Source organism: Xylaria bambusicola (genome assembly GCF_022495145.1).
Source record: "Xylaria bambusicola strain CBS 139988 unplaced genomic scaffold F5B22scaffold_91, whole genome shotgun sequence".
NCBI classification, from domain to species: Eukaryota; Fungi; Ascomycota; class Sordariomycetes; order Xylariales; family Xylariaceae; genus Xylaria; species Xylaria bambusicola.
In genome coordinates, this window is record NW_025953644.1 from 29,771 (window position 1) to 44,988 (window position 15,218).

A 15,218-nucleotide genomic window follows, 5' to 3' on the forward strand; every position below is an offset into this window, starting at 1 on the left:
TACTTAGATGTACCATGGAGATAATTGCTCTCTCTCCAACTAAGAAGCTTGCTGCCATAAGGTGTTGCATAGTCAAGGTGTTTACTTGCTAACGAAAGGATAGAGTGTATGAGCCCGCGATGCTCCAATGTCATTGGAAGCAGTATGTCCTTGAAAGCGTTTTTATGCTGACCTTTGACGGTAACAATGCTGCTTAGGCTATTGATAAAGTAGTCGGGGGGCGTGGCGAGGTCCACTGCCACTAGATGTAATTATTCGTACGACTAGAGATGTAGGTAGGTCCTTGTCTTGCGCCCGTCGTGGTTCGCGTCGTCCAGGTATGAACGAGCAATGGGCTGTGACGGTTTCTCTGGTTCTGACTGCAGGTGGAGTTGACTGCTGATATACTTAGATAGATAGCTCACTGTGTCAATACCTACCTACCCACCCAAGTATTAAACCGTAAACGGGGCACACTCGTTCTACTCGCTTAAGTATACCACCGAGAACCATCTAGATGATCTGCAGATGCGGTTTCTACGTCGGGGCCGGGGTGAAGTTGCCGTTACGCTTAGGTTCACGGCCACATATAGACTGAAACCAAGCATTGGAACGTTTAGTGGTAGGTCTGTCTGGTAGGTCTGTCTGTGTTGTCTGAGTGTCGTCGACCAGACGATAGGCGGAATGAGGTAGTGCGGTCTGAATCAGGTGTATAACGGCACAAGCTTGTGGGAATGGGTACTTGTGGACGCTGTATGTATTTCGGCGAGGTTTTGAAGGCTTCAAATATTATGGAATGCGCTACCTATTAACGGGTGAAGGCAATGGAGGCGCCCCTACTATCAGGTGCAAACCCTAACAGCGTGTATCGCTTCCCTTCCTGGGAATGGCGTAATCGGCCCAAGGGCGAGAAGCCGACTTAACGGCATCCCAAACACCCTTGATCTACTACTCGCGGGAGAGATGCTTGCCCTGAGAAGGCGGTGCGCTGTAGTATACCTGTAAGTAGAGAGTGTCCACGGCTATCCCCAACACGTATTGGTATGGCACCCAACAACCGCATTCAAGCTCGGATTCCGCGATGACTTCTCTCTCCTGGGAAGGGCATGGCGCGAAGTATTGGCGTAGCGCCTAATATACGGCGCCGCTCTCGCATAGGTGGTACGAAACACACTGGATGAGAAAGTTCTCGTCTCAAGCTTCTTCGCTTCCATGCGCCGGGCGGGATGGATGGATAAGGAAACTTTGCGTCACGCTGGATCTGGACGCGAAAAATCATCGTCCTATGCATGTTTGGTCACCAGCCCATACTCACGTTGACATGAAACACACTGGATGAGGAAGTTCTCCTGCTTCATCACCACCCCGTCAACACGCGGAACTTTCCCTTTAGACGAGCGGCATGGGGGCGTCACCTCGATGAGTGCGTGCTATATTCCCCGATGGGAAACAATTACTCGTAGGGGAGAAGTACACCGGATGAGAACATTCTCATCGTAATGTACCTCGTGTGGTATGGACCTTGGTTTATATCCTCGAAGCGGACTGCGGTGGCTCAGAGGTGTTACTCAACAGCAAGCACTAGACTAGCACGTAAGTTGGGGCCTTCGATCACGTACGAGACTTTTGTGAGCGAAATGTGCTTTGGCTCAGAATGGTTGAGTGATCGGAGCCATAGTTGGAGGAGCTGTTCGAGGACAACAACACCAAGCTTGAGGAATACAAACTGTCGGTAGTTTGAACTCCATACACTATATTTGAAGTCTTGTTCGGAGCCGCTGATCGGCCGTACTATACCGTTGTAATCATTGTAGTGCCACGTTGGTCTCGGTGGCATCACACTACATAGTGTAGGGGAAGTGGAGCTTCAGTCAACTTTTGATAGCCTCGAACGCGCAAAGAGCAGCCTTGTTTTGCACCTTTCTGCAACTCAAAGGTATACATTGGATCAAATCCTTTGTAGACGACAAAGGTTAGAGTCAATAATTTTAAACCTGAGTTGGCGCCAAGGAACTCCCATACAGTGGCCTCTGCCTATGGATAGCTCGAAGTCTCATCAAGACCGAGAACAACCTGTGGACGGCTCCGAGTATCCTTAAGACGGAGTACCTATGTGGTCTTATCCGGCGGTGATACCTACGTGACCTTATCTGGTGGTGATACGTACGTGACCTTATCTGGCGGTGATACGTACGTGACCTTATCTGGTGGTGATACGTACGTGACCTTATCTGGTGGTGATGGCAAACCCCATCACAATATACCGATATATGCCACTGTCTCCATTTGATGTTACGTGATAACGGTATTGATAATGGTATGTTGGCAATGTCCAAAGGTTGATGTTCCCCCGTCTAGTTTCAAACGCTGCAATTCTTCAAAATTTTTACTAATTTTTCGGTTCGTCTACCTGCCTACGGCAATGTCTCCCAAGGTTCTGCTATCTCTGGTGCCTTCTCTCTCCCCCTCTATAGAGTATACCGCCGTCCCACCCCCACCCGCCCGAAAGGCTTCAAAGAACGCGGGAGCAAGGAGGCCTTATATACGCGTCGTTCAACCGTGTCTTCCATCGGCAAAAGGGGAGAGGGTAACCGGGAGCTCAAATGGGTTGCTGAACACACCTCACATGGCAGTGTACGTAGCGTAGCTAGTTTTGCGAGCAAACACACAATCGATCGCTCACCTCCAGTGGATTTTTCACGCCCGCCTGTCCCCAGCCACGTCACCTGGGCCAGGGCGATCCCTTAACTCATCTATCCCGCAATAGCTCTGAAAATTCTTTTCGTTCTCCCAATGGCGATGAATATGGTGGATCGCGGCTGAGTCGTAGGATGCCTTTTCACCTAAGACAGTCCACATGTGCGTAATCAGGCGAACCAGCTCATGTGAATCTGGATACGGGTGTAATGTATCATACCATAGAGGCAAACAGCAAACATTTGCATGGGGCCAGTAATACGAAGTTTTATTTTTTCCGTGTATCATCAATCTAATCCTGTCATGACACACACGTAACCTCGTCACATTTGTCTGTCCTTCTAAATGGTTCTTTTCTTATCTAGTGCGCCTTGACCACGCCCGCTTCATCGGCCAGAGCGGCGATCCTCTTCTTGTACTGCTGCACATCGCCAGGGAACTTCCAAACCGTACCATTCTCGCAGACCCAGAGGCTGTTGCACACCGTCTGCAGCATGGTGACATCGTGAGAGACCATGAGCACGCCGCCCTGGAATTCATTGAGGGCCTCGGCAAGGGCGTCCATTGCTTCGATATCAAGATGATTAGACGGCTCGTCGAGGACGAGAATATGCGGCTGCGTCAACGCTAAGCACGCGAACGCGACACGAGATTTTTGACCTCCGGAAAGTACAGCCATCTTTTGCAGACCAGTCGTGCCCGTGATACCGAAAGATCCAAGCTGACGGCGGTACTCCTCGTCGGAGCGGCCCGGGTACTCCTTGGCCATGAAGCTGACGGCACTCATCGTTAAGTCTAGCGCGTCGACGTGATGCTGTGCGAAGAAACCGATGCGCAGTCGCGAGTTCTGCGAGATCAAACCCTGAGTAGCGGACAATTTGCCGATGAGCAGTTTTAAAATCGTGGTCTTACCGGCACCGTTGGGCCCTACGATACCGATTCGAGAGTCTAGTTGGACGTCTAGATCGACATCTTTCAGCAGGATATTGTTGGGGGTGTAACCAAACGTGACGCCAGACATTTGGACAATAGGCGGCGAGAGCTTTTCTACCTCGGGGAACTTGAATTTGACGCTGTATTCTGCCTCCGGTGGCTGAAGGATCGGCATACGTTCCAACTTCTTGATACGCGACTGAGCTTCGGCGGCTTTGCCAGCGTTGTAGCGGAACTTGTCGATGAAAGCCTGCAAGTGCGCACGCTGGGCGACGTTGTTTTCGTACTCCTTCTTCGCAATCTTCTTGCGCTCTTCCCTGGTTGCATAGAAGGACTCGAAATTCGCTCCTCTATAGTAATCCAAACGCTCAGAATGTTGGTGTATGATGTCCGTAGCTACTTCATTTAGGAAGGCTCTGTCGTGAGAGACAACCAGAATTGTGCTAGGATATGTTTGAAGGTAATTAGACAAGAAGGTGATTGAAGGGACATCCAACATGTTTGACGGTTCATCGAGAAGAAGCAAGTCAGGCTCGCAGAAAAGGGCTCTAGCAAGAGCCAGACGCATACGCCAACCACCCGAGAATGTTTTGGTCGCATACTGTTGCCTTTCAGGCGAGAAACCGAGACCAGCGAGGATGCTGGCCGCTCTGGGTTCGGCCTTATCAGATTCCATCTCTGCCAGTTTCGATTGAATATCACCAAGCTTCTGGTCGAGCGCCTCCCTGTCGCGATCCAGTTTAGACGCATCGGCCGAAGTGTCGGCCATAGATGATCTTTTAGCCTCGATCTCCGATAGACGAGTAGTGATATCCTTCGACCGTTGTCAGTAGGTGCGCAATCCATCGGAGTGGCGAGCTACAACGTACCTTTTGGTCCCTTAGCAAAACCTTTCTCCAGACATCAGCGTCCAAGACTGCCTGTAGCGCAGGCGTGTCATCTCCCGTAATCTGCAGGCATGTTAGCATATGGCCAATATTTCTATAGTTGTATAATATCTGGATAGTCTTACCTCTTGTTCGACGTGCAGAATGGAGATATGCGTAGGGATAGGCAGCTCTCTCCTTGATAATGCTCTAAGCAGAGTAGATTTACCCACACCGTTGTTACCGACCAGACCGTAGCGATGGCCATAAGCAAGCGTTAGATCAGTGTCAGTCAAGATCCTCGTACCGCCGATGCTGACATCAGCATTCTCAATCTTGATATCCTTTGTCTTAGCGGCACCACCACCAGGCCCAAGTTGCAACGGGTTGACAGCCATGTAGAACTCCTCGTAAGACTGGGATTCGGGCTGATTGAGAAGCCGAGAGGCCTCGTATTCGACATTCTTGAACTGCTTTTTGCTCTGCTTTGCGGCGATCTTGCGCTCAGCCTTCTCAAGCTTCTTGCGGTCTACCTTGGACTCAACCTTGCGGGTGTTGGCTGACTCAAGGTCGACACTGCCGGTCGCGACGGCCAGCGTCGATGACATGTTCCGCTGGGAGCTGACTTGGAAAGCTTGATCAAGACGCTTCACGGAGGGGCCATGACGCTCTCCGTTGGCGCCATTCGCCTCCTCGTACTTATCGACCCATTTCGCGACAAGTGCACGGATCTTGTCCTGCTGTGCGGCACTCTCAACATTGCCAGCCGCAGAAAGCAGAAGTTCAGTGATGGTAGAGGCAGCCTCAGCTAGAGGTGATAAATCTGAAGCCTCATCCTCGCCGATCCAGGCGGTTGAGGCGTGCCTGAGATACCCCACCGAGTATTCGGAGACGACGGGATCAATATCCGGCAAGGCAGCTCTAATATCGGCCTCCATTTCGGCAGGGTTCCAGGTAAGGATATGAATGTAGGGCGTCTCGAATACAACCTTGCACTATGACTTCGTCGATTGCAGAGACAGTAAAGCAACCTCGGTAAGTTGACCGGTCAGTCCAGTCGCCGCCACCATTGGCTTCGAGAAACTCAAGAGTTGTAGTGGGGCACTCCAAGCGCCGTTGCCCGGCTAAACACCGGACGTAAGTCCCTCTTAGTCAGGTGGTACTACTAAGTATACATTCGCACTGCTCGACCATCTTAAAAGAGCAGGTCAATCATCAGCCGTTGCAATGCGTCTCGATGGAACCTCGCTCTAAATACCTATACATGTACGTAGGTCGGCTTAGAAAAGGTACCGATTATATACCAATGTGGCCTCGGACAGGTATGTCGGTAAGCAGCCATAAGTACCTAGGTTAGGTACTTACATACCTACTTACCTTGAACTTACACGCTCACATATGCCTCTTACGGTCCTGCTCATGAACATTCTATCTCCTAAGCGCTCACGCGATCAGGCTTCTAAAGCGCGCCTATTCGCTACAGTTCAGCCCTTGAAGCCTAGATTGCAGGATAAAGTATCTTATATTGCCAATATGGCTCGAGATGGTCGTCAATCTTATGCCGGCACATTGGGTGCTTCCTATCCCGGCTAATCATGTTCAGGGGATGGCATCTTCATACAATATTTATAACGTCTTGATAATGACATCTTGGCATTATCCATACGATACGCCTAGCGATCTCCAATCCCACTATATCGAGTCAGGTGTCGTATTCGCGTGCTAGCCGTGTAACCCAAGTTCCAGAAACATCTCTTGGGAAGCGCCGGCGGATCGACGTAGGCGCTTGCATACAACATCGGGGTCCTTTAATATCAAGCAGTTTGTCAATGGATTCTTGGGCTCTTGGTCGTTCTTGGAGTTGCTTGAAGCTTTGACCGAGTGCCGTTCTAGCCATATAACTCGCCATGGTGTCTTGGACTCTGGTAAGAATTAGCCTTGGGCTAGCACTGTTGGCAAAGGGGTGGACACAGACAATTGTCGTGAACAATCAGGTTATTTGTTAGTCGTTCCATGACTTCTGTACTAAGCCCGGATCGACGTGTTCTGTATCCAATGGGAGCTGACCTAGAGTCTTGCGAGCTGAAGTGGCCGATGCGTCTAGTGTTGCGCCTGCTTTCGCTTTCTTCAATGCCTCGTCTTCTAATGCGACTGCGGATCTCTTCCCTGGAGAGACCAAGCAACTCACTCATGATGTCTTGGCGAATCTCACCAAGCTGAGCCTGACCAACTCGGTTCTCTTCAGGTTTCCAGACCCTAAGGCTCCGATTCGAACGCCCGAGGACTGCAAAAACTTCCCCGGGGACTCTGCCATGTTCCCAGGGACCGTCACAACTACTGTGTTCAACCTGTTGCTAGGCGGCTCTCTCATACATACTAGGCCATTCGCTTCTCCTTGTTTCCCGGACTTTCAGAATCAGAATAGCACAACATGTGCTGAAATCACTTCGAATTGGTTTAATAACTCTTATATCCAGTAAACTCATAGCCTGACTGATCGTAGTGATGTCTCATGCTAATATGAAAATTAGCACAGATGATCCTACCTCTATCAATGCGATATTGTTTCAGGGCACAACTTGGTCAGTCTGCTAAAGTCCATCATACTCCTCTAAGCGTGTTTCGAACAAGCACAGCCGAAAAGAGGTTTCTACTACATTACTACTATTTAACGTCTATTTGCTTTTTTCTCATCGTTACCAAGAATGACAGTCACTCACGCAGCTTCCAAATAGTGTTCCCAGCGTAGTCAATCCATGGGCTACACACTGTTCTCTCGGATCATACCCGACATTATCCGTCAATGTTAGTACTGTTGCTCAGGTTCAGTTGGCGATCAATCTGGCCAGGAACCTGAATATCCGGCTCGTCATCAAGAATACGGGCCATGATTTCTCAGCAAAGTCAACCGGTGCTGGATCTTGTAAGTAACCACCGTGTCGACGTTTTCCTAGCTTTTTGAGACTTCATATCAAGTTTCTCTATATGACTAATCGCGGCTTTGGAAGTGTCACTCTGGACTCATAATTTGAAAGACATTCGATTTTATGACTCTTATCAAGAGGGATCTTATAAAGGTCCGGCGTTTAAGATGGGATCAGGTGTTCAGGTTTTCGAAGCTTACAGAGCTGCTCGTGAGAAAAATGTCACTATTGTCGGTGGTGAAGGAAGAGTACGCACCAAGTTTTTGTCCATTTGGGCTGCAAGACAGCTGACTGTGTTTGTATAGACAGTTGGCATTACTGGAGGCTATATCCTAGGTGGTGGACACTCCCCTCTGTCAAGCATCTACGGCATGGGTTCGGATCAAGTTTGTTCCATGAGTTTCTGATGCTTGCTTTATAACTGACCTTGTCAGGTTCTTTCTATGGAGGTTGTCACTGCAGACGGCCAGTTCTTAACCGCTAGCGAGACTTCAAATCCAGAGCTGTTCTGGGCTCTTCGCGGGGGCGGAGGATCGACGTTCGGAGTTGTAACCTCTATGGTTATCAAGGCATTCCCTAAGATACCAGTTACTACACTGACTTTCGTCCTATCTACGGGAACGGATGTACTAGTGGATCAATTCTGGCAGACTTTGCGGGCGGTACGCGATCCATATCTTGTTCCTTACCCCTCAAGTTCACGCTCACTACGTGCTGGACTTGTACAGTTTTTTAAGGTTGGTTGTACTTGCTGACTCTCGAATTCGTGTAGTACTTCCAAGACTTCATCAAGTATACTGACGCAGGGATGTATTCATATTTCTCTCTCAATGCCCTGAGTGGGAACTATGTGTGGACCATGCAGCCATGGTTCGGACCAAACCTGACAAAGACCCAGTTTGAAGAGATCACAGCGCCATTCTGGAATGCTACGCGCATTATAGGCGTCGACTTGAAACCGGTGTACAAGGAGTATGACGATTTCTACGAGGCATGGGATGAAAGCTTCCCCCTCGAGTCATGGGGCACGAACCTACAACGCCCGGGGAGTCGGTTATTCCCTAGGGAAAATTGGGAAAATCAAACCAAACTCTCCGAAACTTTTGAAGCAATCCGTTATGTTGTTGATAGTGGCGGCTATGTGCTCGGTTTCAATGTTGCCCCAAATCCCAAGGGAGGATACCCGGATAGTGCAGTCAACCCCGCATGGAGGAAAGCGGTTTTGCATGCGGTTGATGCTGTGACGGTAAGTCATGTTCTGAAAGCTACCCTCCATTCTGAGTCTCTTAAGATATCTGCTCAAGATAGGAAACAATTACTAATTCGTATTGGTGCAGTGGACTCAAGAGTATGTTGATGCTGCGGTGTCCTTGTCCCTCACACAGACATCTTCTATCAAGAAACCCTTCCCGAGCACCCCGAAACACGGAAGGAAGAAGTCATTTGGGCACTCTGTTGACTTCTCTGCGATCTAGCATGTACCCGGAGCAGATCCAGTTCTGGAGCAGTATTCTCACCTACGACTGGAGCCCTCTCTGGCGATACGTCAGTCCGGGTTCTGGCGCTTACCTGTCCGAGTCCGATGTAAGTCATAACTCAAATCATTCTTATCTCATTTGCGCGATTTCATGTCCCGGAGACGACTTGAGTGTCTCCCAAATCATGTTCAAGACGAAATCTTCTAATGCCGGATACTGTAGTATATCGAGCCTGATTTCCAGCATTCGTTCTGGGGCGACAAGTATGAACGCTTATACCAACTGAAGAAAAAGCTCGACCCTTGGGATGTCTTTTACGCACAGAACGCAGTGGGGTCTGAAGACTTTCAGATGTCGGAAAACGTGTTTGGAATTTTGCCGTCGCAGAACAGTAGATTGTGTCGTAGGAAACCAGGTCCGGTAAAGCAATGAAGGGCTGTGAATAATTTGGAGGACATTACTCGGATGTTCTTGTGCTGCTATTCTCTAGTGACGTCTCTACTTACGGTCTAGCAATGCACCGGACTTCCAGCGCAGCTATATTCATTCTGTCATTTTTATATGGATCATGACCTGAGTGCGAACAGACCCTTGCATTTTAAGATGCTTACGAGCGTTGACGACGAGTAGGATGGGAGGTAAAGAAAGGGTATGATTAATCCGAGACCCGTCTAGAGATACCTACCGTGATATGCATATATGGGCTAGGTCAATGTGCCCAGTTGAGCCCAGTCTACATCCATATACCCGTAATATCTCCATATCCGTCCCTTACCTGTGCATGTGAATATATATGGATAAATGCATACAAATTTGAATGCCTGGCGCTCCAGGTTCCACCCCACCGCCACTATCTCAAGCCTGAGCTTCACTGTGAAATTCTCTAATACAGATTTGATAAATGTCTACAGTTGCTGTCACTGTTGTTTTGCGACTATTTATTCTGCACCTGATCGCTATCATACCAAAGGAGCATCTGGAATCACTACAAGGGTTTACGCTCTCCAGTGTGAACTGACGGCATCGCCCATCTAACCTTCTTGAGCCCCGCCATACCGAAGATTGCTCGCCCAAGGTCTTTGGTGGGGCTAAGGGCATCGCGGTCTCTGCACCAGCTGTCTTGGTAACAACCGGAAAGACAATCTATAGGTATAGCAACGCCGTATAAGAGACGTTGAATCGCCATTCCGCCGTATTGGACTTCTCTCGTCAAGTCTCAACATGGCGGCAGCTACAAGGCTCGATACCGATCCGGCCCATATGTGGAAGGAGGACTCGATCGAGGAGCGAGGGTTTGCTGCCGCGCTCATCTGCCTCGAAGGTCATTACCAGCAATCTCCTGCCATGGGCCCCCAGTCAATAGCCAAAGTCATGAGCATAATATCGAAGACACTCGAGAAGACACATACGTACAAGGATGTCAGGTAGGCGTTATCCGTCATCTTGCTCTACGAGTGCCTTCGCAGCTTTGCTTACATGAGTCTCAATATAGAGAAATCTTGTCTAAGAATATCCGTATCTGGTTATGGCTAAGGAGATCCATATCAGCGGCGATATGTGACCTCAATGAAAAGTCACTGGGCGTACGATCAGAACCGTTCGTCGCTACGAGGTTCATTGATATCACAACTCCTGAGGTCACTGCTCTCATCATCAAGAACTATGTGCCGCTCAAGGAAGCATTGCAGATGCTTAATAAGCTGATGCACATTGCTCGCAACTTACTTGTCACAACAAACCCTGAGATACCGCAAAATCTATCGGCAACGATCAACTTTGATCACGAAGTTATCGAGGCCATCTGCCTATGTGTGAATGTACTTAGTAAGGGCATTGACGGTGAGATGCCAGAGGATGATGCTTCGCGAGTAAAGCTGAATGAAATCACTGAACTCTGTACGTGTGCGATGTCACCCATTTTAAAGCAACTCAACTGACTATATTCAAAGATAAGAAGGTGTTGGTGACATCGCTGCAGCAGGCGCATAATTGGATCGCTAAAAACGACCGGAACAAGATGACCTTTTGGTATAGGGTCTTTATCGAGTCTCCCGACGTAGATCTCAACCCAGAGCATGATGACCGGTATGACATAGTCGGATCGACCCTATCCCCGAGATGTTTATATCTCCAGGAGGAGGTCCGCAACTGGATAAAGAGAAACACGGTCATGTGCCGACCGGCAGCGGCCATTTGCCAAGAATACTTGAAGGCAAAAGACCCCGAGAAACCCGATCTTTGGTTTCCACATCAGAACAACCTCGCATTTGTCTATACCAACTCCGATGCTACGGATACTACGCCATCTACTTGGGACCCTAACGCAAAGGAGAAATTCTCTCAAGACTGGCAGTATGGACGTGTATCACACGAGCTAGATATGTGGTGGGAGCAGGCTCGTCTGCCGAATATAACGAACATGGACAGTGCGCAATCCGAGACTGCTGTTCTCAATGATAAGATCAGACAATGCGAAGAGAGCTTGATGTCACGCTATGCACCGCCAGAATCGCCGGATGAGATGGGGGATGTCGTTGAGCATCACACAGACGACGCTACTGTCCAGGAGTGGCCCACTCATCCACCCCAAGATACGCCACATTATGCTCCGGAGTATGACGAATATGAGGAAGAGGCTGATGACGATGATTCCTATGGTGAAGGGCCGATGACTGGTCTTCTCACCGAGGTTCCAAATATCCTAGACCCGAAACAGATAGAGGCACTACATATGATCATAAAATCATGTATACTCGACTCTGCGGGGTCTGGACCAACGCGGCACGGCGAAAGCTTACAACAGGCCCGTTGTCGTATTATGCTCGCTACCGAGTGCGGCAGAAATCTTCTGAGAGAGATGCTCGTGTTTATCGCTGTCTGGGAGAAGGATGAGCAGTCTCTTATCTTCCAGATCAGCAGTCAGATCGTTCAGGCGCTCCATGAGAGCTGTCTCATACATCATACCTGGGAGGCGGTTAGGAGCCCGAAAGACATCATGTCACCCGCCCAGACTGTATTGTTACGTCTGATTACCTACTTGGCACGCACCGCGTTTCTTCCTTCCAAGAATTACAACCCAGACCCAGATCCTAAAGGAGATACTGAAAGCCGTCTTGCGAACCCCGACTTCCGGCTAAGTCGCATGCTGCACTACTTCTATACGGTCTTCCGGAACCGCATTGCGCCGGAATGCATTGCTTTGATGCGAATTCAAGGCGAGGTACGTGCTGAGACAATCGACCCTGCCGACTTCCCCGTAGATAATTGGGACCTCGAGCGCGCAAAAGACGGTCTGGTACAATTCCTCGACTTCCTCTACACCATCGCCGATATCTACCCCCTTCGACAACATCTCATCGAATATGACGCTGTACACGATCTTATCAAGCTACTCGAGGGCCTCGATGTCGCTGTCGAGAGAGCGCCGTTGCCTGTTAATCGCCGCAACGACGCTGCAGCTACAGCCTCCGCTTCCATACCCACACCACAACCATCCTCATCCAGTAACCCTCCTCCGCCTCCGCCGCCTCCACCTCCTCCACTATCCGAACCTCCCCACGAGTTCCCCTGGGCAGGTATCAAAGGCCAAGTTCTCTCCATTCTAGCCGCGCTACTACAACCACCTCCAGGCCAGAACTCTCCAGGCAACCCGACCGTCCAACTACAGATCGTCAAGCACAATGGAATAGTAGCCCTTCTCAACTGCTGTCTGTACGATGATAACAACCGCTTCTGCCGAGAGCGTACCCAGTTATGCCTAAAGTGGCTCATGGACGGATCTCCAGACGCCGCGGCCTTCCTCCAGAATCTCATCAGCACAAATCAGAACCGCCCCGCCACAGGCGGACAGCCCGTCCGCATCGACGGCGTCCCCGGAGAAGTGAAGATCCAAGTACGCAGCGCCAGCGCACCAGCCGCCGCCCCTGAAAACACCACCACCACCACCACCAACAACAACAATAACAACACCCTAGGCAAGGTCGAAACGTTCAATTTCGAAGCGAACCTAGCGGCGAGCCGAAGTCAAGCCGCCGCGCTAGCCCGCAGGCTAGAAGAGAACAAGAGCCGCAGCGAGGAACTCGTCAACGACCTCCTTGCGCTCACGGTCTCCGGCGATCCTAGAGCACGGCGGGCCGCGGACCCCGTAGACGCCGACGAGACGGAGGATGAGGATTTCATGTAAAAAGAATTAGCAAGGTAAAAACGAAACGCATTGTGTATTACGTTCTGACTAAGTTCATGGAGACGCTGTTAGCTTCTCGGCTTATTTCTGTTCTCATGGGGGTTTAATGTCTGGAGTACGCTTGGGTAGGTAGGTAGGTAGGTAGGTAGGTATGGGGTATTAAGGCGTTTTGTTTATAGTGTTCTGGACGGGCCTAGAGAGGGTATAGATATGTGTTTTTCTCTATGTTATGAGAATAAATTAGTCATAAATTGAAAAGTTCATAACTAATACATTTGTATGTATTGAGTAGTATATGCTTCTGCCCATTCTCTAGCTAAGCCTAATAGGACTCTCTTGACATCCAAGCAACTGCCCAAATAGCGAATTAACATAGCAAGACGAGATCAGAGAAGATGAGGTAGTAAGATTCTATGGCCTATGAAGGCCATACATGTATTGGCTGCACCATATGCTTAAAATTCCCGGTAGACCATGATGTTGAATTTATGATTTCAACATTGTGAGTATTGCTTCGAAATTCCTTTCGTCGCTTCCTATAATCTGTTTGAATAGCACCTCGTGCCGCAGTAAACTTAGTGAATCGTCGCCTCCCTGCTGGAGGCGAGTGTCGATGATATCACACATATCTTTCTTGTGCACCATGATTTCGTCGATCTTCATCACTTGATTCCATGAGTTCTTCGCTTTTGAGTCGCTTTTATTCTTGGCGCTGCGTGTTGAACATTCGGTAGTTGTTGCTGATACAGTTGTTGCTTGCGACGCTGACCTCTTGGGTATTGAGCGGTTTCTGATCTCGGATTGTGTATGTGACTGCTTAAGAGATGGTTGGGTTAATGTCTTGATTCGCGAATTTTGACGATTGTAACTAGAAGTGTGCATGAGATCACCGTCGGATGGATCGTTTGAATTATTTCGAGACCGTTTTCTACTGCTGTTTTTTGTTTGAACAATCGAAACTGTCGCTTTCCTAGACTCCTTTAACGATGGAGTTGGTATCTTGGTAACGTATTCGCTATCTTGCGGCGTTGGCGTTGACGCCATTTTCGAAGCAGATCCTTCGGCTGCGGTATTATGCGGTGTATCTGAATCGGCCAGTTGTGCCTTTCTCTTCCTCGGGGTTGGAAAGGGGAGGATACGTCTGGGAGGAATGATGCCGACCTTGGGTAACTGATGTTCAGGGACATCTTGTCTAAGCAATGAAAGTTCCGAGTTTCGCTCTGGTAGCTGCTGCACAACGGTTTGACCAAACTCAAGGGGCGTTTGTGTACTCGCGTGAGGAGCTATCGCTGGGTTTGGGACTTCTTGGTTGTACTGGTTACATTCGAGGGGGAGTGTTCGCAATGGGTTGGGAGGGGCTGAATTTGGTCGAGCTTGTTCTGGCTCTGGCGCTTTCAAAGTTGCTAATCTTTCGTTGCTGTGAATTTGGCTTGGTTGAGAAGCCATGTCCCGTAACGCAACAATAGGTTGTTCCCGACCCAGATTGTCATACCGTCTCACATATGGTGTAGGGGATAGTGTACGGGGGAATGCCACCATGAACGGGCCACTAGCGGTATATTGATACAGTTGGTTAGGATGTATGGGTAATAAGGGATCTGTGGCCCTTGAAGACTGGCTAGAGCCATGCCGAAGAATAAAGCGAGCTCTATCTTGGAAGACTGGGAGTTTCCCAGCGGCATTGGAGAAGTTGAGGCCCCCGTTGTTAGGAAGCGACTGCGAGGGCATTATAAGCGTACAGAGATCAAGATCTGTAAAGGTGATGATCCTTATTGGCTTGGACGTAATGGCAGTCGAACAGGTTGAGCGTTTGTGCCGAGATACCGAATATTCAGGGCGAGAGGGAGAAATGGGCTGGGCTGTCTAAATCATACTATGCTTGTCTATTCTGTGTCCAACACAAGTAAAATATACGGTGAAACTTCTCAGGACAGCATGCCAGAGGAGAGTTCAATAGTAATGATGCTAGTAAATGTGGACTGAAGGAACAAGAGGCAGTCCAGTGTCTTGTGAAAACACAAATTCGAAGTACCTAAGGTAGGTTCACGCATCTAAGCATCAGCTCCTGCCTACGTAGCCTGCTAAGTACATATAGATACCAGCGGCCCCTTGCCTTAAGTACTTATCTAGCTAGGCAATCTATATAAAAAAGAAGTTA

The 15,218-nt window shown here is 49.3% G+C and overlaps 4 protein-coding genes across 4 annotated transcripts; 2 read left to right on the plus strand and 2 right to left on the minus strand.

Moving 5' to 3' along the window:
- Positions 1-3,037: 3,037 nt before the first annotated feature.
- Positions 3,038-5,413, minus strand: F5B22DRAFT_640422 (P-loop containing nucleoside triphosphate hydrolase protein; the record flags this gene model as incomplete). The annotated part of the gene is made up of 3 exons (XM_047977848.1): positions 3,038-4,423; positions 4,479-4,559; positions 4,622-5,413. The coding sequence occupies 3 exons, from the start codon at positions 5,411-5,413 to the stop codon at positions 3,038-3,040; spliced, it is 2,259 nt and encodes a 752-aa protein (XP_047824970.1).
- A 255-nt stretch (positions 5,414-5,668) lies between these two features.
- On the plus strand, positions 5,669-9,628 carry F5B22DRAFT_630733 (FAD binding domain-containing protein). The gene is made up of 11 exons (XM_047976567.1): positions 5,669-6,476; positions 6,564-6,951; positions 7,007-7,057; positions 7,211-7,398; positions 7,484-7,647; positions 7,705-7,785; positions 7,834-8,061; positions 8,172-8,645; positions 8,737-8,747; positions 8,875-8,983; positions 9,100-9,628. The coding sequence occupies exons 1-11, from the start codon at positions 6,383-6,385 to the stop codon at positions 9,307-9,309; spliced, it is 1,998 nt and encodes a 665-aa protein (XP_047824971.1). The 5' UTR covers positions 5,669-6,382; the 3' UTR covers positions 9,310-9,628.
- Positions 9,629-9,743: 115 nt separating this feature from the next.
- F5B22DRAFT_630741 (uncharacterized protein) lies at positions 9,744-13,268 on the plus strand. The gene is made up of 3 exons (XM_047976568.1): positions 9,744-10,301; positions 10,370-10,773; positions 10,827-13,268. Exons 1-3 carry the CDS (start codon positions 10,099-10,101, stop codon positions 13,058-13,060), a joined length of 2,841 nt encoding a protein of 946 aa, XP_047824972.1. The 5' UTR covers positions 9,744-10,098; the 3' UTR covers positions 13,061-13,268.
- A 42-nt stretch (positions 13,269-13,310) lies between these two features.
- F5B22DRAFT_630742 (uncharacterized protein) lies at positions 13,311-13,789 on the minus strand. The gene has a single exon (XM_047976569.1). It carries the CDS (start codon positions 13,721-13,723, stop codon positions 13,547-13,549), a length of 177 nt encoding a protein of 58 aa, XP_047824973.1. The 5' UTR covers positions 13,724-13,789; the 3' UTR covers positions 13,311-13,546.
- Positions 13,790-15,218: the final 1,429 nt, after the last annotated feature.